The following is a 23830-nucleotide window of genomic DNA, read 5'->3' as shown; positions in this document are numbered from 1 at the left end:
CACGGTAACCTTTCTTTTGCTTGCCTTGCTTGTGTGTGTTTTAGTGTTGGAGCATATGGGTATTTTGCTAGAGAGTGTAAGAATTGAATTGACTGAACTGAATTGTGTTAACCACTAAATGTGTCATGCCAGGTATCTGTTTACTTTCATACTCCCCTCCCATACTCTTGAGGCTTTTCTAGCATGTTACAGCCATCTATTGAATGGGGACTCCCTGCTCATGTCAGAATTTCAGTGGGATGTCTAATAGTAAGTGGGTTTGGAGTCAGACTTCCCACTTGTGGATGAAATGAGTAATGACAGTTTCCACATAGAGGTGTATAGTAATAACAATAATGATAATAATAAGAGCAGTGGATGTGGTAAGTGGCGCACATGATCCACGATACATGATGTGAAACTCAGTAAAATGTCAAGTTGTTTTCTGGGAAATAACACCAAAGGAAACAGGTCAAATTTGAGACCACAACATTATAGTTGCTATCACAGGATATCTTCATAATGAGGGAAATTTCTGACTAAAACTGTGGTGCAGAGTTTGTGAAATGGTAACATTTAACACCTTTGTTGTGTTGTGGTGTGACCACACTCACTTTCCACCTTTTGATCTTCAAGATTAACAGCACTGCGAATGCATCAAAGGAAAACCCCACTGCACTGTCACATTTATTTATTTCTTTTTTCCCCTTTTCACTGCCTTTGTCTCTGCACCTTCGCATGGCATGTTTGACAGCAAGTACGCAGATCTATAAAAGGCCCCTCAGAGTATGTGCATACCTGCGTTTGACAAGATCAGAGCTCAGAGGACCGCGGTCATATTTGATAAGGCTAAAAGGTACATCAGGTGCATGTACACACCCATGTTCAGAGCACATGGTGACAACTGCCAATTGACTAACTCCAGGTAAAATTGGTCTAAATCCCAATTACCTTCCTCATGTTGCATTTACTCTACACTGAATGACCTATTAAATTCTAACTTGGATCACTTCATATGTGTCTCTAAAACTCCAATTTAAACCTGATATTAACATGCAATCTGTATCTCATCTGGAAAAAGGAAAAACAAATGTTAACATAGGTGTAAATTCAGGCAGAATTATGATTGAAAGAAACCCAGATTTGCCAGATTTGCATGTGAGATCTTCTAACAATGTGGTTATAATTGAGATAAAAAAGAGTGCTTATTCATACCAGGTATAAATGTAAAAACCTGTGAATGTAACACAGATCACATGTTACTAACAGGTAGAAATGGGGTGTTAATCTGACTTAATTTGTGTTAATATGACCTCAGGCATATGGAAATTAATTAATCTTCAACATTCTTAATGATGCTGGTGGCTGGTCGCTAGGTTGCATTATGGGAAATGTAGGATCCAGTGTATTTGGGACTAAATATGAGGACATCTCACCCTCACCCTCTGCTTCTACTTTTTTTTTTCAAATCAAGTGGGTTAACTGTGCTCAAAGGGAAGTTGTGTATCTCCATTTTCCCCACTATGTCAAACTGTGTTGGTTTTACTGACACATATCCATAACTCTCACTCTGACGCTTGTTCGCACAGTTTTCCTATAAACAGTACAAAGAATGCAATCTTTCTACTTTTAGCATTTGTGTCAATGACAGGCTGACCATATTGGTTGGTGGTAGAGGTCTACAGCACTGTGTGAAATCTGAGGATGTCGCAGGGTTTAAACTGCGACCCACAACCACATTCTCCACATACACATATACGTTTTTTTCCTGCGGTTTATAGTCACTTTCCATTGGCTTGCTAATTTTATATATCACCACAAAGCCGTCAGACCCCACATGTATAGTTGGTTCCCTAGAATATAGTGCAACAAGCCCCCCCCCCACACACACACACACAGAATAGTTATTCGGTGGCTTGGTCAAATTGAATATAAACTTCCGTTGAGGCGCAGAATGAATTTCATTTCATATCAAAATGAAATAAAGAGAGAAGCTCAACTGGTAGCAGAGCAAGTTCATCTGGATTATGCAACACTGTAGATAATTTGAACACTTCCTCCATTTTGGACTCTCCATCGAAAGTAAGCACTGTCAAAATTGGTCTCTTTTCAGTGATTGTGCACATCAAATCCAACAGTCACCTTCAAATGAAATCTTGTACAACTAGCACCAAATTGCTGCAAAGCAATCACAAACTTCTGCACCCTTTGCACACATTGTACTAGTTTGTTATGATTAATTATTTAACATATGGAAGGTCTGGAAGCAGAGCCACATTGAAAACAGTCCTCACAGTCCCATAATTAACTCCCTCTGGACTGTCAGCTGGCAGCCATCCTCTCCTGATATCCAGCAGGACCAGGCTACCAGCATGGCCAGATTAACTTGTTAGGAAGCCCCAGGGTAAAAATTTGTTGTTGGGCCCCCGTTAACCCCGTCTGACTCCAAGCAGGGACATTTGCAGCATGTAAAAATCCCTCTGCCTCACTCCCATGTTTCCTGTCTGTTTCTCATTCTGCTAGCCAATAAAGGCAAAATGATACAAAACATGATCTTATAAAAATGGATTAGCCATGATGGTCAACACCCATATGATATAAAATAATGTACTCCTTCAAATCCCAACATCGGGCAAAGCACAGATGTAAATAATAAAAAGAATGATGGCTGAATTCCCTTCGGCTGCTCCAGTTTCAGGGTCGTGGTATGGTGCATGCTGGCCTACTGTCATGGCTTACTGGGACAAAAGACAAAACAGCAGCCAGCGTTGTAGGATTATGAACTTGAAGACATCGAAGAAAGAAAAGAAAAAAAAAAACCAAACCTCTAACCCTTCTTGTCATTTTTTGCAGCAAGCTTGTGTGGGATGGGTCTACCCAGTAACTTTCCACTTCTGGTCTGTAACTTTCCACTGCAGCAGGGGCTGTTGTTCATCACCTCTTTGCTGATTTGAGTGGTGGCATGTTTGCTTGTTCTGGTGCCTTTTAATAGAGTATGTCAGGTCTGTTTCACCTGCTGGTTCACATTTTGTCCGTGCCATGCCTCATATCTTCTATTGTGAAGCGGAAGTTTTACTTTGAAATTCTTTCCTTCCTATTGTAGCGCATACATCACACACTACACTACCAGTGGATTACTAAATCACAATACCTGCAACAACAGCCGGGTGATGAGTGCAAGTCACAAAATAGGTGCTTTAAACTGCAGGTGACTGTAAAGACAACAAGCACTGAAAATATGAGCAGGTGCATTATTTTGCAAAACCACGTGCAGCTGAGGACGATGTGCAGGCATTTAGTCATAAAGCAAAGTATTGAACAAAATGAAATTGTGACCAAAGGATGCTGTTAGATAAAAAAGATTATTGTGGAGAACAACTTTTCACAGCAATCCATCCAATAGTTGTTGAGATATTTCAGTCTGCAGGAAAGTGGTGGATTTTTAGTTTGTATTTAGTAGCAGGGTGTTCCTGAACATGGCACACTGTTAACATACAGTGGCCCTCATGCATAGATCCTGGTGGAGGCCTTTAAACGGAGCAGGACGACCGGTTTGGTAAGATGTTTGTTTTCCAGTAGGAAATGATCTGTAAGTCCTGAATGGTTTAATAGTCTATGCAGTGCAGGGAGAGAGCGATTACATAATACGATCATTAGTTAGCGAGAGCATATTTCTAATCTCATGCGAATAAGGCGAGCAGCAGTGACTGAGACATTGGATGGGACAGATATTTACTGAAAGGAGTCTGATGTCGGTAGTTCCATCCTTATTTTTATTGTGCAAAACAGATGGTGTACGAAGTGTCAAAATGTAGGAAGACAATCTAGAACCGGCACCTCAGATTATTCCTGAGAAAATCCACAACAGGCTTGACTTGATCAGTTTCTCCTGCATAGAATAGGTTGTAATTTATGCAAATCGCTCCCCTTCATATCTGTAATCAGGCTTAATATCATTTCTTACAAATAGACATAATAACATCATTCACAATTACGTTTCTAAAACTTTAAACTACATGAGTGGAAGACACCGCTTGAGGTCTACAAAACATGTTGTATTGTTTTTGAACACTTTGAGCATGAGCAGATCGCCTACAACATGCTTCATGTGTATGTGCTATAATAACAAGATATTCTCTCATACTCTCTGATGTGTTGAAAACGACTGTCCGTTTACATACAAAAGACCAAAAAAGAAAACATAATAGGATAAGTTACACATTTCCAGTAAAATGAAAATTAAGGCAAAGTCACTGCAGATTTCACATTCACTATGAATTTTCATATCGTGAAAACATCCCCATGGGGACAAATTCAAGAATATATTACTGTATCTGTACACAACAAAAGAATATATGTCACAGTCAAATGTAAATTCAGTTAAGAATTTAGTTGAGAACTTGTAACTTGTTACGATTTGGATTTGGATGCGCAGTCATAAAGTTATAGGCCTGTATGCTGTAACTTCAATGACGTAGTATCCTTCAGCTTTAGGAAACTGTCACTTTTTGTAAAGTTGGTCTACGGCATGCTAAAGTGTTACCAATGGGACCAAGTTTGTGTATTTCTTTTAACAAATAATCTATGTAACATGATGTTTTTGTTGTGTAGGTTACATGGAAAATACCACAGTATAAAAAGAAGAGCTATAATTTGATGATGTTCTCCTGAAGCGGACGAGCAGTATTCCTGTTCACCATACTGTGAAAAAGAAAAGTGGAGAAAAAAAAAACTGTAGGATAAAACATGACCCGCTGCTTAATGGAGCCTATAAGGAGAAATAGATAAAGAGAAAGATCCCTACAGAGCAAATCACCACCAGTCCTGTGTTCAGGATGATTCTGGCTCGTGGAGGTTCGTAGAGAAGCTCATCCACAATCTTCTCCTGTTCCTGAACTGTAATGACCTGAGCTTTGGATGGTTTCTCATGGAAACCACAGAACCACTCTAAAACCTTCAAACACCTCCCACCCTCCACTTCCCATCCTCCAAAGTAGCCCTCCTCCTCCTCCTCCCCATCCCTCACTCCTCGCCCTTCTCCTTCCTCTACCATTTTGGGATCAGTTCTCAGTGCATAGCAACCGTTCTGAGCTGGATGTTGGGTTTCCATGTTAGTGGCTGTGATAGCATGACCATTGCTTGGTTGAGCATTTTCATGATTGGGCTCAATGCCATGGAGCTTGTTTGGCTGGTCTTCAGACTTTTCTTTACCAAGCAAACAGTTTCCATTTAAGGTTTCTTGGTTAAGAGGCTTAAGAGTATTGGTGTCTTCTGCAGCTTTTCCTTGCTGTTTTAGCCTCTTTCTCTTGTTTAACCCCCACAGAGTAGTTGTTCTGATTTGTTCTCTTCTCGGGGGAGGAGTGCAGAGACTCACAACAACAGTCACCAAGGCTGACACCCAAAACAAGATGGCTGCCACATACATGAAATGGACATCTTTGATGAAAGACGGCCGCTCATCTGGCTGGTCGCAGTGTGGTTCACGGTAAACAAACGCCAGCACCAGTCGCAGTGCTCCGAGTGCAAACCCGACCATCCCACCCCAAAAGGCACCCGTCTCATTGCAGCGATGGCACAGGACACCAAGCAAGAAGAGAGCGGCTATGGGTGGCGTCAGATAATCTGATACTTCTTGGATGTAGTAGAACATCTGGCCTCCCTGCATCTCAATGATTACTGGCACCCAGGCAATGCTGATGATCACCATAAAAACCACAAACAGTCTGCCGACTATCACCAGCTCTCTGGGTGACACCCGCTTCCGTAGCATCTTGTAAATGTCCAGCGTGAATATGGTGCTTGCTGAGTTGAAAATGGAGTCCAAGTCGCTCATTAGAGCTGCGATCATGACCGCCATCATCAGGCCGCGGAGACCAACAGGCATCACGGACATGACGAGCCGCGGGTAGGCCACGTTGCTACAGCCGGCCGCGGACTCGCACACTTCCATGCAGTGCTCTGGACTGATACACGCCAACTCATCGGCAAAGAGGATCCTGGAAATCATCCCTGGGATCATGATGATAAATAAATCATGCATTTAGTGAGTCTACGGGAGGATTTTATGCGCTATTCACTCAAAAAGCAATCAAAGGCGTTACCTGGGATGACAATGATAAACATAGGGAGGATTTTCAGGAAGCCAGCCATGAGGGTGGAACCTTTGGCATGGGCGATGTTCTTGGCTGCCAGAACTCGCTGGACAATTACTTGATCAGTACACCAGTACCTGGAACACACAGTAAGGATGATTAGAGTTAACAACTAGTCTGAAGAAGAAAGACCTGATGATTTAGGATAAATCTTCTGTGGACCATGAATATTCATATATATATATATACCTACACAGAACTGAACAAGTTAAAAAATTACATCTACATGGAACGACTTAGAAAATTACCAAATAGAAGCAGGAGTCTGGCCCAGCAGAAAACCAGGCCAAGGCAGGTCTGGATCCCTTGGGCCTCGTAGGATCTTCAGCGCATCTGGCTTCGGGTTGAGGTGGAGGTGGCAGGATTCAGGGTCCGTCAGGTTGGGAAAAGACTGCGAAATGGCAGTGATGTTTGGAGTGGCCTGCATGTACTTGATCATCATCCCTTAAAATGACACAGCAGGACAAGGTTTACCAGAGGGAAAGCATGCACATCAAATTGTAGTTTATTAAATAACATAGTATAAACTGTATAACTTCAGTGCACAAAGGACCTTCAAGTCCTCCCACTTTGAAGAGGCTGATGATGGTCAGACAGAGCGCTCCAGCGATCATCAGGAATGCTTGGACTGTATCGGTGTAGATGACGGCAACCAGACCTCCGGTGACTGTCAGCAAAGCAGTCATGGTGATGAGCAGGATGATTGACAAATAGAGGTTCCACCCTAAAGATTCCTTGATAAACAAGGCCCCTGCATAGAGGTCCACGGACAACTTGGTGAAGATGTAGAGGATGAGAGATAACGCGGCGAAATACACCTTCAGTCGCCTCCCTCCGTACCGTCTGGACAGATACTCTGGCATGGTGTAAACTCCAGACAGAATATAGACAGGGATAAACATCCAGCCTAACAACTGGAGTAACAATAGGGCGTTGAATTCCCATGCAGCCACGCTGAACCCACTAGCCGCACCAGATCCAGCAAGCCCAATAAAATGCTCACTTCCTATGTTGCTGACAAATAGAGAGGCTCCTATGGCCGCCCAATTCATGGAGCGACCTGCGAGGAAGTAGCCGCTCACTGTGCTCCGATTGGCTTTCCACATGGCCAGAAAGCCAATCGCTAGCACCAGGATGAAGTAGATTGCTACAACAATGATGTCTGCCACTTCCAGAGTAGCAGCCCTGGCCATGTTTGAACACTTTTGTGGCTGTTAAACAAAACTCTGTTAACTTCTGAGCTATTTGAACTGTTGTTTCCTGATGCGCAATCTTTGCCCTTGATTACCTCTTTAAATTTGACCTGGGTGTCAAACAGTGGCCAGTCAGTGCTACTCAGCTTTGTAGGCGGGCAACAAAAATAATCATATACCTTTATCTGCACATTTTTATATATACAACATAAAGCAAACATAAAGGGAAGGTGTAAGATAATTGTTCCTTATAGTAGTCTTCCAACTTTTCGATCTTTTGTAGTTAACCCCAGTTTTGGGAATCAATGCAGGCTGTGACTTGGCAGCTTCCAAAATGGCAGTGCATTGTATCTGGGTTTTGACTGAGGGCGCCACAAGAGACGAGAAAAGGGTCATCTGGATCCTGCAACAAAACAGAAACATGCACATGAAATGTCTCTTATTTCCAAAGCAATGCAAAAGATTCTGTAACCAGGGGAAGTGATGGATAAGACAATAGGAAAAAAAAAAAAAAAAAAAACAATAGGCAAAATGCAGCAACATCACACTAGGTAGACAAGCCAAGAAACCAGTCAAACAGCTGCCTATTCATTTAATTACATAATGTAGATAATATAAATAATAAAACCATAATGTATCCATGTGTTCTGCTATGACTTTCATAAATATTTACTATAGTATCGCCTACAAAATATGTTCAGTTTTCCAATAAAAAATGAATGCTATCAAAATTAGATGAATAAAGGAAATCTCTTGACTAATGCAACCCCCTGCTGACATCAAGACCCCTGCAAGCTGTGTCAACACAGAAAGCATGTTTCTTTTCTTTTCTGTCCTGTCTTTCCGATGCACCTGCACAGCAGAGCCTTTCGTGAAGCCCATTGTTCCCTCATGTCTGCGGCCTTTTTCAGAGGGTGGAAGAGGCTGGAAATGACAGCTCAGTTTAAGAGAAGTCAGCACTTAACCCTTTCTGCCAAGCTTCCCTTTAGAGTGACTGAGCACCTCTGAGGGGAATGGATTGAAGAAGTGGCAGATCACATCTCGGCTGCTCTCTAGTTGCAGGACTGCAGTGTGAGGGTCCTGCATTAGGGCTGGTGTTTGTGTTTGTTTCCCATGTTTATTGCTGAGTGGAGTGCTCTGGTCTGTGGAGGACAGCGAGTCTTTAGAAAATCAAAATCTCTCCACACAGCTTCCCTCCATTCACTTTATTTTAGCTCTGTGCAGGCTGCAGGAAAATGTTCCAGCACGGTAAACGACTGGCAACAATAGCATCAGTGACATTTCCCCACCAGGGGAAAATAGTACATTTCCAGTATTTGCAGGGTTTATACTTGATGCTACTTGCAGCAGAGTCAATATTGATTCTAAATAATTAGTAGGAGGCTGACAGACTTCTTGAAGGGAATGCTGGGTAAACAGAGGTTTTGTTAATTCTATTAGGAGACCTTTGTCAAACAAGCACCTGCAATGAGGTTTCATAACGTACACAGGTTTAGTCATTACACTGCCTGTCAAAAGACTATTTTATTCCAGTCCATTAACCACGGAGACTCAGGCCATAAGCTTTGAAGGGAATTTGAACCAATGGCATATCCATCATGTTACTAAAGGGTTCATGTAATATTACTAATCATCTCTAAGTGAAACCACAGGGTCACTTTTTTTTAATGATATTCCAATATTTTGTGGTTGCTGTGCTTTTGGCCATACTCTTAAAATTCGTGTGAATCTAGTATTTCTGTAACACTTCAGGGACTTTCTGTGACAGAGCAAGTAACACAACAATATAAGTGTAATGAGCCATTCTCTATGATATTCCCATGGTTTTAAAATGCAAAATATGTTGCTGCTGTTTTGAAGTATAATTGGTCTATTACTGTAAGATTTCAAAGGGGCTCTTGTGGAACTGCAAGTCAGATTTATAATGAACAGACATTCCTATAATATTCATCTAGGCCTATATTATTATTCAGTTAGTTGGCCTTCAGCTATGTGGGTTATGTGCTTTATAAATTTGAGTTAGTTGAGCGCTCTTTCTTTGCAGTTTTTTCAGTCTTTCTGTTTTACCCCCCCCCCCCAAAAAAAAAACAATTAAACAGCCTTTATCAAAACTATTTGAAAAAAAAAAAAAAAAAACCGTGCAAGAAACTCGCCCCTCTGACCGTCTATCGCTATTTACACGCTGAGCCTCTCAGTGAGCGGACACTTACCTGCTGCACCGCTCCTGTCTTGTCTGCCGTGCGTCTCTCCCGGTCTGTCTCTGAGGTGGAGAGTTCACTGCCGGACTGGTGATAGCTGCAGGCTCCTCAGTCTAATAAGAGGAACTAGAGTACCCGCCCACAGCAGCCGAAAGCACGCAGAGGATGATGATGATGATGATGATGATGATGATGATGATGATGATGATGTGCCGTTCACTGAATTGTGAGGGATGTCTCATTGAGCAGGGATCAAGTTTTAGGAATATAGATGAAGAAAAGATTAGATGATGAATGGAGGATAATCACACTGCCAACTGATATTAATACGAAAATTACATAAGAACATTAAACCAACAATAACCTGCAAAGAATTGTGTGCAACAAAAGCCATTTTTTTATATAATAACAACCAAAATGTGTGGTTTTGCTTTTTTTGTCTTCATAGGAACAGAACCAACTCAACCACATGTCTGATTTGCAAGATGAAGAGAACTGAAGGTAAAACTGACACAGACTGTGAGCTCGGATTCTTCTCTTTTCTTTCACCACTTCTTCAGTTCCAAAGTTGAGTGGGTCTTTAGTTGCAGGCTGCTCAGTGCAACATGTGTCCCATGGTCAGAAATGTGTTTTCAGCTGCAGTTTCCTCTAAGAGCCACTAGGTGCTGACACAAAGAAAACCGACATGATTAAAGGAATTGTTTGAACTTTTGGAAAACATTTGCTTTCTTGGCAAATCAGATGAGAAGATTGATAATGATCCCATGTCTGTCTATAGATCAAAGCCTGTGCATATATCAGGCATGAACTTGACTGCGATGCATTCATTTCTCACTGGAATAACTGTTGAATAGCTCAGTTAAACTTCCACAGCATGTTGTATTAAGTATTTCTAACTCAGACACAGACTGTGTCAAAAATAAATCACACATTTCATTTGAAATAAATAAACAGGAGCAGCCGCTTGAGTTGCACTCTACGCCTTGTGACAAGATTGACGATGTTGAACAATTCTGAAAATGACCAAGCTGACGTTTTTATCGCTCCCTACGACATGTGGTTGAAGTTAGGGAAAAGATGCCTGAACTAGGATTAAGGCATGGTTAAGTTTAGGCAACAAAAATGCACACTTAAGATAATAAAAGCAAAGACTCTGGTCTCCCATGTGCAGCTCAAACCTTTAGGCACTGAGCGTAAAGGCTTTAGACTCATCAAATGTGAACACAATTCCTGTGATACTGAGCTGCACAAAGCAGTGTTAATAAATTAGATTACTTTATTAATTAAAAATTCATTACTTTACTGAGTAAAAGTCAAGGCAGCTATTTTTTCAGTTTATGCTCCAGATTTGAGGGGTTTCTTACAAAAACACAATTTTTTATTCAACACTTCCCTGAAACAGAAACATAAACTTCATACAGGCTTCAGGTATTGGATTCTATCATTTAGTGTCTCACTCATTCAGCAGTGCTTTTTGCTGTTTTATTAAAGAACATTTTTAATTATTCTTAATTCCAATCATCCTTCCTGACATCTTGTCCACTGTTGTCCTGTGATACACTGGTTACTACTCACTACAGCACATGACTTGATCATTAAACCAAACATCCTGTCACTTTGTTTTAATGACCTACAAGTTGGATGTTTTTCAGTTCCAGGACAAGCACGCACACACACACACACGCACGCACACACACACACACACACACACACACACACACACACACACACACACACACACACACACACACACACACACACACACACACACACACACACACACACACACACACACACACACACAGCTTGTTGGAACTCACATGCATCCAGCACACAGACACATACACATGTGTGAATGTATGAATTTGCAGACACACAGCAAACACCGGGACACACAAACACACACTGTTACTCATAAACCCAAATGTTCAGACAATGTGTGAGTTAAGAGAACGTGGACACTGCCTGACTTGGTACTGACACAAGTGTCTGCGTGACCATTGTTTTGTGTATGTATATATATATATATATGTATGTGTGTGTGTGTGTGTGTGTGTGTGTTTGCTAGTATACATGCAACTTTACATTTACATCTGCATGTTATTGGGTTGCAACATGTATGCATGCAAAAATATTATCTTTCTTAGTCTGTGTGTGTGTGTGTGTGTGTGTGTGTGTGTGTGTATGTATTAACCATGAACACCTTATTACCCATTACAGAGTCAGGGGTGTAATGGGTAATAGGGTGTCACTGTGTGTTTCTGCACAAACACCATGATTTTGCACTTTTAATAAACTTTAAGCCATGAAGTGAACGAAGCTGAGGTGGAGGGGCTGTGAGCAGAACATCACGATGACTTCTGTTTTTTGACATGACGAAATGAGATTTCTCACTATGATTTGAGATTGATTTTAAAACACAGAACTGTGGATAATGATCAATTTTGTAAAAAATTGCCCATTCAGGTCAAATGTAATTGTACTTTAGCATAAAAACTAATTGGAAGAAGTGGCCACAAGCTAATTTTTTGCAGCAGACAGTTGTTGTACAGTATTTGCAGCAGGTGCACTGACATTAATGTGTTTCCAAGAGGGAAACAATGAAGCCATCTTTACACTTTCAAAGTTAACGTTCAGGCTTTCTGTTGAACGTTTAAGCAATTACTCCGGAGAAGGTGTTCTTAGGCATGTATGTGTTACTGACTGTGATAATTAGTCTGGTGCCCAAGGGACCTCAGATCTCAAGGGCCTCGATTCTTGAAATACATTGCTGCTGTTGCTGTGGTTCGCCACCAGATGACGCTGAAAGGCAGAGGTCCTGCCACTGTAGGAGGAGGACAATACAATGAGACATTTTACTGGCCCCCAGGGGAAATCCCAGCTCCATACAGCGGCATAATAGTAGAACACATCAAAGAATATAAACATGAATATAAATTTGAAATATAACTTCCTATATAACCCTCCTCTGAACTGTGAAATCACATGCAAAAATGCTGGACTGCAAGGTGTGCAACAACAAAAATATATATATTTTAATGTGGAGTTATTTGCTGTAACAGTGACAGTTTACCTTTAATCAGATGAATGAACCAAAATCTGCATTCATTTACTTTCTTTGGTTTAATGATGAGATGATTCAAATCTTACAGATCAGATCAAAATACAGGATTAATTTATGTCCTTCAGTTTATGCTTCCAGTGGCAGTGACAACACTCTCATGCTGAGGTCAGGATAATATTATGTGTTGGTATAATTTAATGTGGGTGGACAAACCAAAGGTAGTACCAACTGTAACCATGCTGTTGTTGTAGTGAGGTAAAGGTTTATTTGTATTGTCTCCCATTCAAGATGTATTAATTACCTGGTATACAGAAGAAGTATAGTTGCACGTGCTGCCAGGGCGAAATATATCTTAATGAGACTGTGTAACGATATCTGTGTTGTTTTGCAGACACTGGAGCCACCCTTCAGCTGGCGGCGATCAAAGGCCTGTAGAGAAAAAAATGTCCAAAGTAATTGAAATGAATCATTTCACGATTGAATGTTTCTAAATGTGCAATAATTAAGTTCATTAGTGGAAATGTCTTACCTCTCCCGTCATGTCTCCCCTCTGCAGAAACAGTGTCTGTGAAGTCTGAACACAAAGATTAGCGAGGGGTGGGTTGTTTACTTTAATCTGAAGGTCATATTGTTCATTTTTCTATGTATTATGTACACTAACAAACTAATGCAACCACTTCCTGTTTGGTAATGGAAAAAATCTGTATGTATTAGCCGTCTGTGTGTGCTGGTTTAACATCAGGTCAGTGCACACTCCTCTGTCCTGTGGTGCGGTTGAGGTGATTGCCAATGAGAGGCGGTAAAATGCTGCTAATTTTTCCACTAAACGCAGTATTTATATATATATATACACAAACATCTAATAAAAAACTGTATCAAGTCAAAGCATACGGCACACAAAGATGAATTTTGCTCGTTGCTAATCAGTGGATATCAGCTTCACCTGGCTTCCATTATAACAAACATTTCATCACAAACATTTTCACCTCACACAATCAAAAGGACATTGTAGTCCAGAGGGATGCTGTTTAAATATGCTAATCAGAAGAAAACTCAATGAAAACTAGGGTCTAATAAGTATTTAGGCTTATAACTGAGCCTCCACTGAGCCCCTTAGCTACCCCCAAAAAACACTGGAAATGTCTTCACAGTCACCACATCTCAACTCAGCTGAACATCTATGTGTGATTTTGGAACGTCGTGTTCGATGGCAACCCTCAGACCAGCTATCAAAGCGTCAAATGAGGGAATATCTCTTGGAGGAATGGCGTTCATAGCTCCAGCAAAAGGATCCAGACACCTGGGGAATCTATGCCTAGAAGCAGTGAAGCTGCTCTGATCTAAATAAGGCAGTTCTTTTTTTTTATACTATCATTTGTCACCCAGCTGCACATGCGCACACGAGTTATTGAGGGATGTTATGTGATGTTACAAGTCTTAGACTGTAGATGGCGCCACGCTTATTCTGAACAAACAGCAACACTACCCTGGCGGTTTTATTTATCTGAAGTGACTCTGCCCTTTAACAGTTTCACATCATTCACTGTGATAATAAAACAGCCCTACAGTATTATAGCAATGTAAATATTTGGATATGAGATAGATTGGAAAAAAGAAAAAGATCAATTTTAGAGCAGATTCAGATCAAATATCAAATCCAGCCTCTGTCATTTCTTCATCTCTGGTTCCTGCATCCTTTCTCTAAACTGTTTTCTGCTTCCCCACTTTTCTTCAAACTTAAAATCTCTCCTCACAAAGAGTAAGAAAGAGAAGCGAGGCTCTTTTCTTTACCCGTCAAATTTTAAATGGAACATTTTCGGTGGTGAAATACCGACTTGAAATTTCAAAAACCCACACTGTCAATCAAATACACACAAACGGGTATCCCTGCTGCGGGAAGCCAAAACATTAGATAAAAGACATTTTTCCCAGACTATATTTAATCTCATCCCTCAGCATCTCTGCGAGTCGCACGACACTTCTGCATCCCTGTGTTGAGCTGATTGACAGACAGAGACAGAAAGTTAAACATGACATTTTGGCTTCAAATCTGCACTTTTGAACATGTTGAGTTTGAGTTGCTCAGGCTCCAAGAAAAATTACAGATTGGAAAGTAAAAGCATCCACATACATCCTGAGGTGTCCATTTCCTTTTTGCTCTATACTCTACCTCTCGGAATATGTGTTACTTTGTGTGTTAGTGGTACTGTAACAGTACAGTTCAATTACAACAGAGATTTGAGCATTTTTAACTTGAACTTGAACGTCTATTACTTCCTTTAATCCTCCCTGACAAACACTTATATCTCCCCAAATAGGTAAATAAACACACATGACAATAATAAATGGTAGTAAAATAGAGAAGTTTGTCAGAAAACTTCAAACAAACAAGCAAAAAAAGTAATTTAAAAAAAACATTGGGTATCTGGTGATTATCTTCCTGTATGTTTCCTTTCCTAATAATAATTACTTTTTTCAAGCACAGTATCAATTAAAACAATAAGGACATTTAAGAATCAATACTTATTTGCAATCTTTCCAAAAGCAAAATGAAAAGACTAATACCCTGCATGTCTGTGCAGTAAATCAGCTGGAGCCAGTGGGCAGTTAGCTTAGCTTAGCTTAGCATAACGTCTGGAAAACAGCTGTCGAAAGAAAATCTGTCTACCAAATAAATCTAAAGCTCGCTACTAAACACATAAGAATATTTCCCAAAATGTTGACCTATTTCTTTAAGGCTCTGTCTTGTAGAGGGACTTTGTCTCAAAAACTGCTTTTATTTTGTCTGATAGCTACTGAACGGCAATGTACAGTTGGGGGCGTGGGGGGGTGTGGGGGGGTCAATAGGGGCCCCGGTGCCATTATGTCAGATTTGCTGTGAATCTGCAGGATTTAAAAGAAGAGATTCCCCTACAGCATAGAGAAGAAGAGGAAGGAAGGAGAGAGGAGGAGGAGGAGGGCGCTATTCTTCCTCCGACACAAACAGAGCTGCAGCGTTCAGAGTTGCTGGCGGTGGCAGATGGTGGAAGGAATGAAAGGCAGAAGGAAAAATCACTTCCAACATGTTTATCATCATCAAGAAGCGTGTGTGTGTGTGTGTGTGTGATTCCCCCAGGGTTAATGAAAAATATGATTGAATTTTGAAAAACACCAGCACTAACAGTCGCACTGATGGGAGAAAGAGAGGCCTCACGTCGTGTGTTGACTGTGTATCTTGTGTGTGTAAATCAAGGTTCAGTGATTCCATGATCTAACATGGAAAATTGTTTACCTTGATATTACAACCCGTCCTCCGTAATGTGCAAAATATATTCTGTAATGGTGGTGACAAGAAGTACGGTGGTGTGTTTAAATGTATTTTGTACAATGTTCAATTGACCTACATGCTTTGCTACATCTTTGCATAATTATTGCATGTCCTTTGTATGTAACTGTTCCTTCTTGTAATTACATTATAGTTACATATACAATTATTATGCATCATCAAATACATTTTGATGAAATTTCAGCCCAGGTTACGCTTTTTTATTATCTTTTTGCTCACATAATTCATTGATTTGAAGTTTATTTTCTCTATTAAAGTGAAAGATGCTCATCTGTTTCCCACAGCCCAAGGTGACATCTTCCAATTGCTTATTCTGTGGAACCACTGAATCACTGGCAGTTGTGCATAAAAACAACTTTAACACTTAATGAATTATCAAATAGTCACTTTTCTACTAAACCATTCTGCTAAAAAAATGTTATATCAAACATATCTGCACAACATTCAAACATCAAAGTTATGTTCATACTGAATTATTTGCAAAATGCTCGCTACATGTTGAGCTTTCCGCGGTTCAGGAGGAGCCTGGTTTTGCAGCAGCAGAATATAAGAGTCTTTGAGGATTTTAAAAACTGCTGATTACAACTGAAAGTGCTCAGGAAAACTTCAATTAGAATCGCTTAGCATTAGCCACTAAGCTACACTGGAAACCGAAGCCCTGAAATCTTAATGCATATGCGCAGTCTGATGTTGCCACGGTAATAAATTTACATTCACATCTGTTGCTATGGTGATGCGTGCGTGTGAGTGCGGAGAGTGAGTGTGTTGCTTTAGACTGGGTGTGTGTGTGTGTGTGTGTGTATGTGTGTGTGTGTGTGTGTGTGTGTGTGTGTGTGTGTGTGTGTGACACAGAGACAGAGGGGGAAGAGAGGCGGCTGAGAAACTTGAGAAGCACACATGACTTTGTGACCTCAGCAAACACACCCCTGACAGCATGAAGCAGATAGTCTGATGATTCCTCTATGTGTGTGTGTGTGTGTGTGTGTGTGTGTGTGTCAGAAAGACAGAGAGGAAAATGAAAGAGAAAGAGAGAGAAAGAGAGATAGATGCTTAAGTGCAACAGGAAGTTACTTTCTGAAGTGAAATCCAAAGAACAAAATGATTTCTCACTGCGCTCAAAAGACTTAAATCAATAATTAGCTGCAAGTGTCTGTAAAGTTGCATATCAGATGAGCAAAAAGATGAGAAAGATATTGTGCAGCCAATTCGTGGTTAAACTGTAGGTCATCAGTTCGCACAGCTCACAGAGGACAATTAAGGTACTTCAAAAACCATTGGCACAATTTGCTTGGCTATTGCTGCAATTTCCGTCACAATCCTTACTCCTTCTCTGACTCATAAGTCAATTAAATCTGAACACACAGCCATGATGATGCACATGTTTTTAGACATGCACATGTGTTTAGTCAGTGTCACTTACACTTCCCGAGGATACGCACATTAAATCCACTTATAAATCACAGAAAAAAAGGCGCTCCTTAAGACTCCAGAACTTGCCTGAGAATCATCACTTTTCTAAGTTTTCTTCAGCAGCAAAGTAATCCAGTGATTGTTGCCTGTACATTCATGGGTACATTGCAAACAGGAAGTGCTCACAGGTAATTCGGCATACTTTTAATGGTGCCACTTTGTTGTAGCAAACAGCTAACTACTTCCTGTTCACAACCCCAAGCCTACCAAATTATGGGCACTGTAGTTTAATAGGAGACAAAATCCATTCATTTTTTTTCCATTATTAATATTATTTGACAGTACTGATGCAGAATGATCATCAAAATGCTCCAAACACTCTCCTCTGTTCATTCATATGCAGATATCTGTGCTCTCTGGAATCCTTTAAGGACGTAACTGAAATGCTCCAAATAAAGAATACTGCAAGAAAAGGTTTTCCAGGAAGCTGTCCAGACCCAGCTGCTAGTGTTTGAGTCTTATCAACAAACTGCAACTAACTCAAATTAAGGTTGTTACTAATCTTCAGCTGTCCGGCCTCAGACGGAAACACTCAGGAGGCTGTCACATGTTTACAGTCATAGCAACCCTGATTCAGAGCACCACATTTAGCTGGAGTGTGGCTGAAGCTGATCTGAGAGCTGAAAGGATATTATTGCAACTTGGGGCCTGTTTTCGTACTTGCATTCATCATTTGCATCTGTAACGGTAACACTGTGCTCATTAAAATAATTGCTAAAGTATGGGAACACGGTCAAATTGCTGCATGCCAGGTGCAGTAGTTCACCAACTAGTCCTGCGAGTAGTCATCACATCACCGAGTTTTTACAACCACATATTTTCTGAAGATACAAGGACGAATTTCATAGCGTGACCGTGCCTTAAGACGGATGGGAAGTAGAATAGAAGGGAATAAAATGAGCTGTATGTTTTGGCATTGCTTTTACTTGGGAATGTGGTAGAGGAAAAAAAAAAGAAGCATTGATTAAATTTTAAACCAAATCTTGATCTCTCTTCCTCTCTAATTCTTATTCTCTTCTGTGGGATTAGATTTGTCTAGAATTCAGTCCAATGTAAAGTCACAGAGAAAGTAAAGTAACACAGACAGAGAGAGAGAGAGATCCAACCTCTCTCACTCTCTCTCTCAAGTTCTGCCTCTCAACGACTTTCATTCCCTGATTGTTCCCTCTCTCCGTCTCTCTCCATCTCTCTCTCTCTCGCTCTCTCTCGGTTGTTTTAAATGAGGGCGTCTTATTGTCTGGGGGACATTTGAGCCTCTCACACACGAACAAACTGACACACACACACACACACTTGCAAACATGCTGACACCAAACGCTAGCTCAGCTTTTTCAAGAGGGAAAGAGGGAAAGAGATTGAAAACTTGACAGATGAATGACGAGGAATAAACCCCGTCCTTTTCTCTTTCCCTACTTCTTTGTTTTTTCTCTTTCTTTGAAGTAACAACTGATGCAGTGAACCAGCACTCAGAACTCTTATGTAACTTGTGTGTGTGTGTGTGTGTGTGTGTGTGTGTGTGTGTGTGTGTGTGTGTGTGTGTGTGTGTGTGTGTGTGTGCTTACATGTATTTGACTTGGTAACATTTTTCTTGAAGGGTATTGTGATTCATTAAAAGCAGATTATAAAACCATTTGAATGACACAGAAAAGCTTGCAGTATCGGCCATACTTGTATTTGAAGATGAGCATTGCACTCCAAGCTATAAGTTTGTGTGGTACACTAATCAATGCAGTTGTATATGAAGAGGTATGAGGTTCAAAAGTGTCCTCATCAGGGCCGGCCCAAATATTTTTGGGGCTCTAAGCAGAAGAAAGCGGCTTTGATCGAGATGAGTGACCCATCACAGGATCCTCAAAGGGATGGTGTTGTTACTCTCTCTGCCTTGTGGGCCAGCACCAGCGTCTTGGCTGGATGAAAGCGCTAACAGGGAGTCAGTGTAGTGAGCAGATCAGTGGAGTGGTGTGGAAAAACATGGGGAGGGTGAACACCAGGCAGGCAGCGGCACGCTGGACACAATCGGGACACAACTTTGATATTTGTATTCAGGTTGAGCTCCAGGTGACGCCTTAATTCATCCACTTCATGATATCTGACTGACCTGAGTGTCGGATGGGGAAGAGGACAGGAATAGCTGGGTGTTATCGGCATAGCAGAGGTAAGGGAGGGCAAGCAGGAGGAGAAGAGGAGGGGTCCCAGGACGGAGGTATGCGGTACTGATCCGTTTCCATGTATCTTGGTAGAAGGGATGAATACAAACATATTAATGGCTCCAGAAGACAGTACAAGTGACCTCTGATGACATTGTCTTAATTGTCTTTGCAGGTTCTCCAGCATTGTCTTGCTGGAGAAGCTGCGAAAAAAGGGTGGTTGTGCATACAAAGTGTCTGAATTTGGAGACTGTCTGTTATTGAGTGTTGTCTTTCACCAACACTCCAATCTGTTCCTAACCTAACCACTCTCTTTGAGCTCTCATTGGTCTCCACCACTATTGCACATTGTCATTTGATACATTGTTTGTATAAAAATATCAATTATGTCACTTTAATAATCTGATTTCAGCTTCAGACTAGAAATAGGTGATCACCTGACACTATAGCAATTTAATTAGAGATGAAATCAAATACAATAAAAAGCTAATTTCTATTCTAAATCATTAACATTTTTACACAGCAGGGCTGATTATCATCAACTTTTTTTTTTCAATGATTGCTCAAATACATGGATGATAATTTCACCCATGAGGAAAATTAATAGAGAATGAAACATAAAATAAAATAGTTAATAAATTAATTCTGACTCTACTGCAGAGATATTCAGCACAATAAGTCAAAGAAAGTTTGATTTTGAAATTATATTATGTGTGATAAGTATATATATATGTAATTGTATAAGCAACTTTACAATGTGATAAAGTCCAAGCTGTGTTGTGTTTTTAGCTTGTTCTGCTGCAATTGGCTGGTTAGCAAACAAAAAACATTGATGCAGTTTTAAATTGAAATAATCACTAATAAATGAATAAATGAAAACTGCAGTGGAAAAACTGTGAGGAAAAGGAAAACGTCTCAAGAAAACAAAAATGTAGAGCTATCCTTTTCTTATTCCCTTCCTTTTGTATTTGTTCTTTGACTTTTTGAGCCATCCACAGTGGATTGACACAAGCAAACTCAACAATAGCTGCTTTTTGACCACACTGTTTGCATGCATGAGTGTGTGTGTGTATATGTAGAAGGTTAATCCAGTAAGTCCTGCGTTCAGACAGTAATTTAGGCCCTCTGAGTGATGAAGGGCAGTCAGCTGCTGTATGTGGAGAACCTGACCTCAATCACCCTGAATGTGTGTGGACTTAAATAACCTCACAGCGTCAGTGGACTGTATGGGCAGTCACATTCACATTCATGGATTAAAGATCAGGGACATAAAGAGAAAGTAAAATGTCAAGGCCACACATCAAACTCCCTGAACTCTTGTCCCTTCTGCAAACTAAAGTTATTATTCACGAACAGAATCGATTCTTCCACAGCTTCGACCGGCAGAGTCAAGCTTCTTCTCGGCAATACACATATTGACTTTACTATAAACAGAGAGGCCCTAATGTGGAACATTTTAACGTCCATACATCATTCATCACTATTAGAGACAACAGTAGAAACATAGATTCAGACACACTGTAAACTTAACTTTAAACAAATGTAATCATCACTGAAAGTTTGACAAACTTTTTTTAGGCTACAGTAGTTTGGAAGCTACAATAGTAAATGAATGTACATGCAGTGGAAAGAAATAGATGCCAAATGTTTACAGTATCGTAAAAGGTTGAATGACCTTATCAGACAAAGCTGACGAATGCTCCTGAGTGAAGTGAGCTGAGTGTTTTTACTGCTTGTGGGTTCAACTTTTCATCTGTAAAAGAATAAACGTTGCTTTAAGCACAACTTTTAATTAAGTATTTACAATTTCTGCTGCTTTAAATTCAACATTTAAGAGAGAAATACATATTTTTTTACTCCACTATGTTCCCTTGACAGCTGTAGTTACTAATAGAGTTAATAACAACAACACTGAAATGCTGCCCACCATGTTATCACATTGGTTATAATAATCTAATAATATAATATATAGTAAAATAATGATGCAAACATATTGAGTGTGTGTCTTTCTTACTGATGAGACTTAGAGATACGAATACTTCTTCCACCACTGCCTACAGACTTGCATTTTAATGGGCTGTACATATGTCTCCATGTGTTTGAATGAACCTTTAAGTGTAGCACCGGTTGGATATACCTTTTAGTGATTCACGCCGCTGGGAGACATGAAACCAACGTTCATCGTCTGAATGTTTCATATCCAGTGAAATGCGGCGGCCGCTGGGACTTTCGGGATGAACGTCCCAGTCTCTGAGCATCACTGAGGGTAAAGTTATGTTTGGAACATGCCCTCTGGTCATTCAGGAAATTGATGAAATTGCAGCAAACCCTCAGCTGCCAGTATCTAAGACTGGTTATACTGGGGAGCTTCCATTTGAGAGTGTGTGCAGTTATTGCCCCCGGCTATTGCTGTAAATACAAGGGGTGAGAAAGACTGAACTGCCAAGAAGCGGCTCTCATTTTTTCTTATTATAACTGTGAATTGACAGCAGTCAGTATTAAACCACTGCGTCTTATTTTAAAAGACAATTTTTGACTCACCTTTGTGTCGTCTTGTCTTCGCTTACGGTGGAAACGCTCCCTGCAGCTTCAGTGACATCTCTCGTCTTCATCCGACAGACCTGTAGAGACTGATCACAGTGGGAATAAGCATCATGACATGTCTTGCTCAGTGTTGAGTGAATGCAGTGTTCAATTTCCTAAGATCATGGTCAACAGAAGGAAGTCTCACACGGAACTGTCAGCAATCATAAGGTGTCGATAACAGAGGGACGCTGCAACAGGTTACAGCAGGCACAAATAAAAATCGAAATCATCAGCCGCTTCCCATCTCGCAGTCAACTACATTAATAATGATTTTATTTGGTTCTGTCTCATTTCCTGGAGAAGGGTTCATGTCGTATCAATACATTAAATTCCAACCAATAAATACAATGTTTTCGATTAACATCACGATTCCACAAACCTGATTGAAAGGCGTCTGAATTGCCTAAACAGGGCTGGCATCATCTGCGACCGTTTTCCCCCTGACGTCATCTTCCTGTGACAGAGCCGGGAAAGTGGCGACAGATTAATATCCACAGAAATGGCACAAATCAGCTTCAAGAAATAACTTTCCAAGGATTCCAGCATTTTTCTACCGTATACATATAATTCTGTCCATGCTCACTATTGATTATTTATTTAAAGCGTTCCAGATAAACTTGAATTTGTCCTAAATCATTTCAAATGTTCAAGTGTCTGAAAGTAAAGACATTAGCCTTCTGGGTAAGCAACTGTATTTAACGGAACAGGCACGTAATTCAAGTTATGAGAATTGGTTGAAAAATACCAGAATTTTCCTTTAAAAATAGCATATTTCTTCAATTGTGAAAAAGTTAACAGTTCTGAGCAACAACTAGCGCAACTAAACTGAAAAAAATAAATAAATAAAAATAACAACAGAATGTGATTATCAGGCTGTTCTTCCACCTCTGGCTTCAAACAAAACTGCCTACTGTCCCAAACTGACTTGAAGGGGTGAATAAAGCCCCACAGTTACAGCAGATGCATACTGAAAAAAAAAAACACAAAAACCCAAGCTGCTCTTTCATTTGAAATGCAGCTGTAGGCAGTATTGGTGCAGTGTTGGAGGAGATGACCCAGGAGAACAGGAGGAGTTCAAGCAGCACAGACACAGAGAATGTATGTTAGTGGGAGAAAGGAGGTCGGCGTATCCTTTACCCTGAGGCACAGTTTGACTTTTATTCTGGTGTGGGGGGGGGGGGGACCCAAAAGAGAAGAAGAAGAAAAAAAAAAATCCATCCATGCCAATTCTCCAAGATGCTGCACTCGATCACTTGCTACCAACAAGCAACTGACATATTTTTAAGGTTAAGTTTTTCAAATGATACATAATTTCAGGAAAGTTTACATAAGATTCAGTAAATTGAGATGCTTCATATTGTTGAAGGGGTGGGGGCTTGTTAACGCACTCAAATAACGGGGAACAGCCAACACAGACATCTGTTGATTCACACATGCGGGGGGGGGGGGGGGGGGGGGGGGAATAAGTTCACACAAGGGGCTGCTGAAGTTGGTTCACTGCTGACTAAATGCTGCGGTGGCCATCAGATCTGTTCAGATCTGATGGGGTGCCTCAGATCAGATAGGGTGCCTCTGTCACCCTACCTGACAGAGGCAGGTGTAAATCGCAGCAGGTTTGTCTGGAACAATGTGAGAACATTTGACTGCAGTTTTTAGAATCTTTAATTCAGACCTTGAATTGAGTGTGTGCCTTGAGTTCCCAAAAAATATGTTTAT

General features: G+C 40.6%; 1 protein-coding gene across 2 annotated transcripts; it reads right to left on the bottom strand.

Moving 5' to 3' along the window:
• Positions 1-3729: 3729 nt before the first annotated feature.
• On the bottom strand, positions 3730-22565 carry LOC130165101 (sodium/myo-inositol cotransporter-like). Of its 2 annotated transcripts, XM_056370028.1 has the most exons (12): positions 22494-22565; positions 22070-22158; positions 21666-21937; positions 19480-19613; positions 13116-13160; positions 12888-13015; positions 12227-12346; positions 9535-10187; positions 6685-7727; positions 6380-6575; positions 6081-6208; positions 3730-5988 (listed from the first exon to the last, which is right to left on the bottom strand). In XM_056370028.1, the coding sequence occupies exons 9-12, from the start codon at positions 7322-7324 to the stop codon at positions 4748-4750; spliced, it is 2205 nt and encodes a 734-aa protein (XP_056226003.1). In that variant the 5' UTR covers positions 7325-7727; positions 9535-10187; positions 12227-12346; positions 12888-13015; positions 13116-13160; positions 19480-19613; positions 21666-21937; positions 22070-22158; positions 22494-22565; the 3' UTR covers positions 3730-4747. The 2 variants fall into 2 exon arrangements, with proteins under 2 accessions (XP_056226003.1, XP_056226002.1); XM_056370027.1 differs by lacking the exon at positions 21666-21937.
• Between the last annotated feature and the right edge of the window lie 1265 nt (positions 22566-23830).

Source organism: Seriola aureovittata, chromosome 24 (genome assembly GCF_021018895.1).
Source record: "Seriola aureovittata isolate HTS-2021-v1 ecotype China chromosome 24, ASM2101889v1, whole genome shotgun sequence".
Lineage (NCBI taxonomy): Eukaryota > Metazoa > Chordata > Actinopteri > Carangiformes > Carangidae > Seriola > Seriola aureovittata.
This window is presented reverse-complemented; position numbering and strand designations above follow the sequence as displayed.

Bases quoted from the DNA above. Each gene is read 5' to 3' on its own strand.
- LOC130165101 (XM_056370028.1), bottom strand. From the start codon at position 7,324: ATGGCCAGGGCTGCTACTCTGGAAGTGGCAGACATCATTGTTGTAGCA. The intron at 6,209-6,379 runs GTAATTTTCTAA...TGTGTGTTCCAG, and splicing joins CAGACTCCTGCTTCTATTTG to GTACTGGTGTACTGATCAAG. The intron at 5,989-6,080 runs GTAACGCCTTTG...TCATGATCCCAG, and splicing joins GTTTATCATTGTCATCCCAG to GGATGATTTCCAGGATCCTC.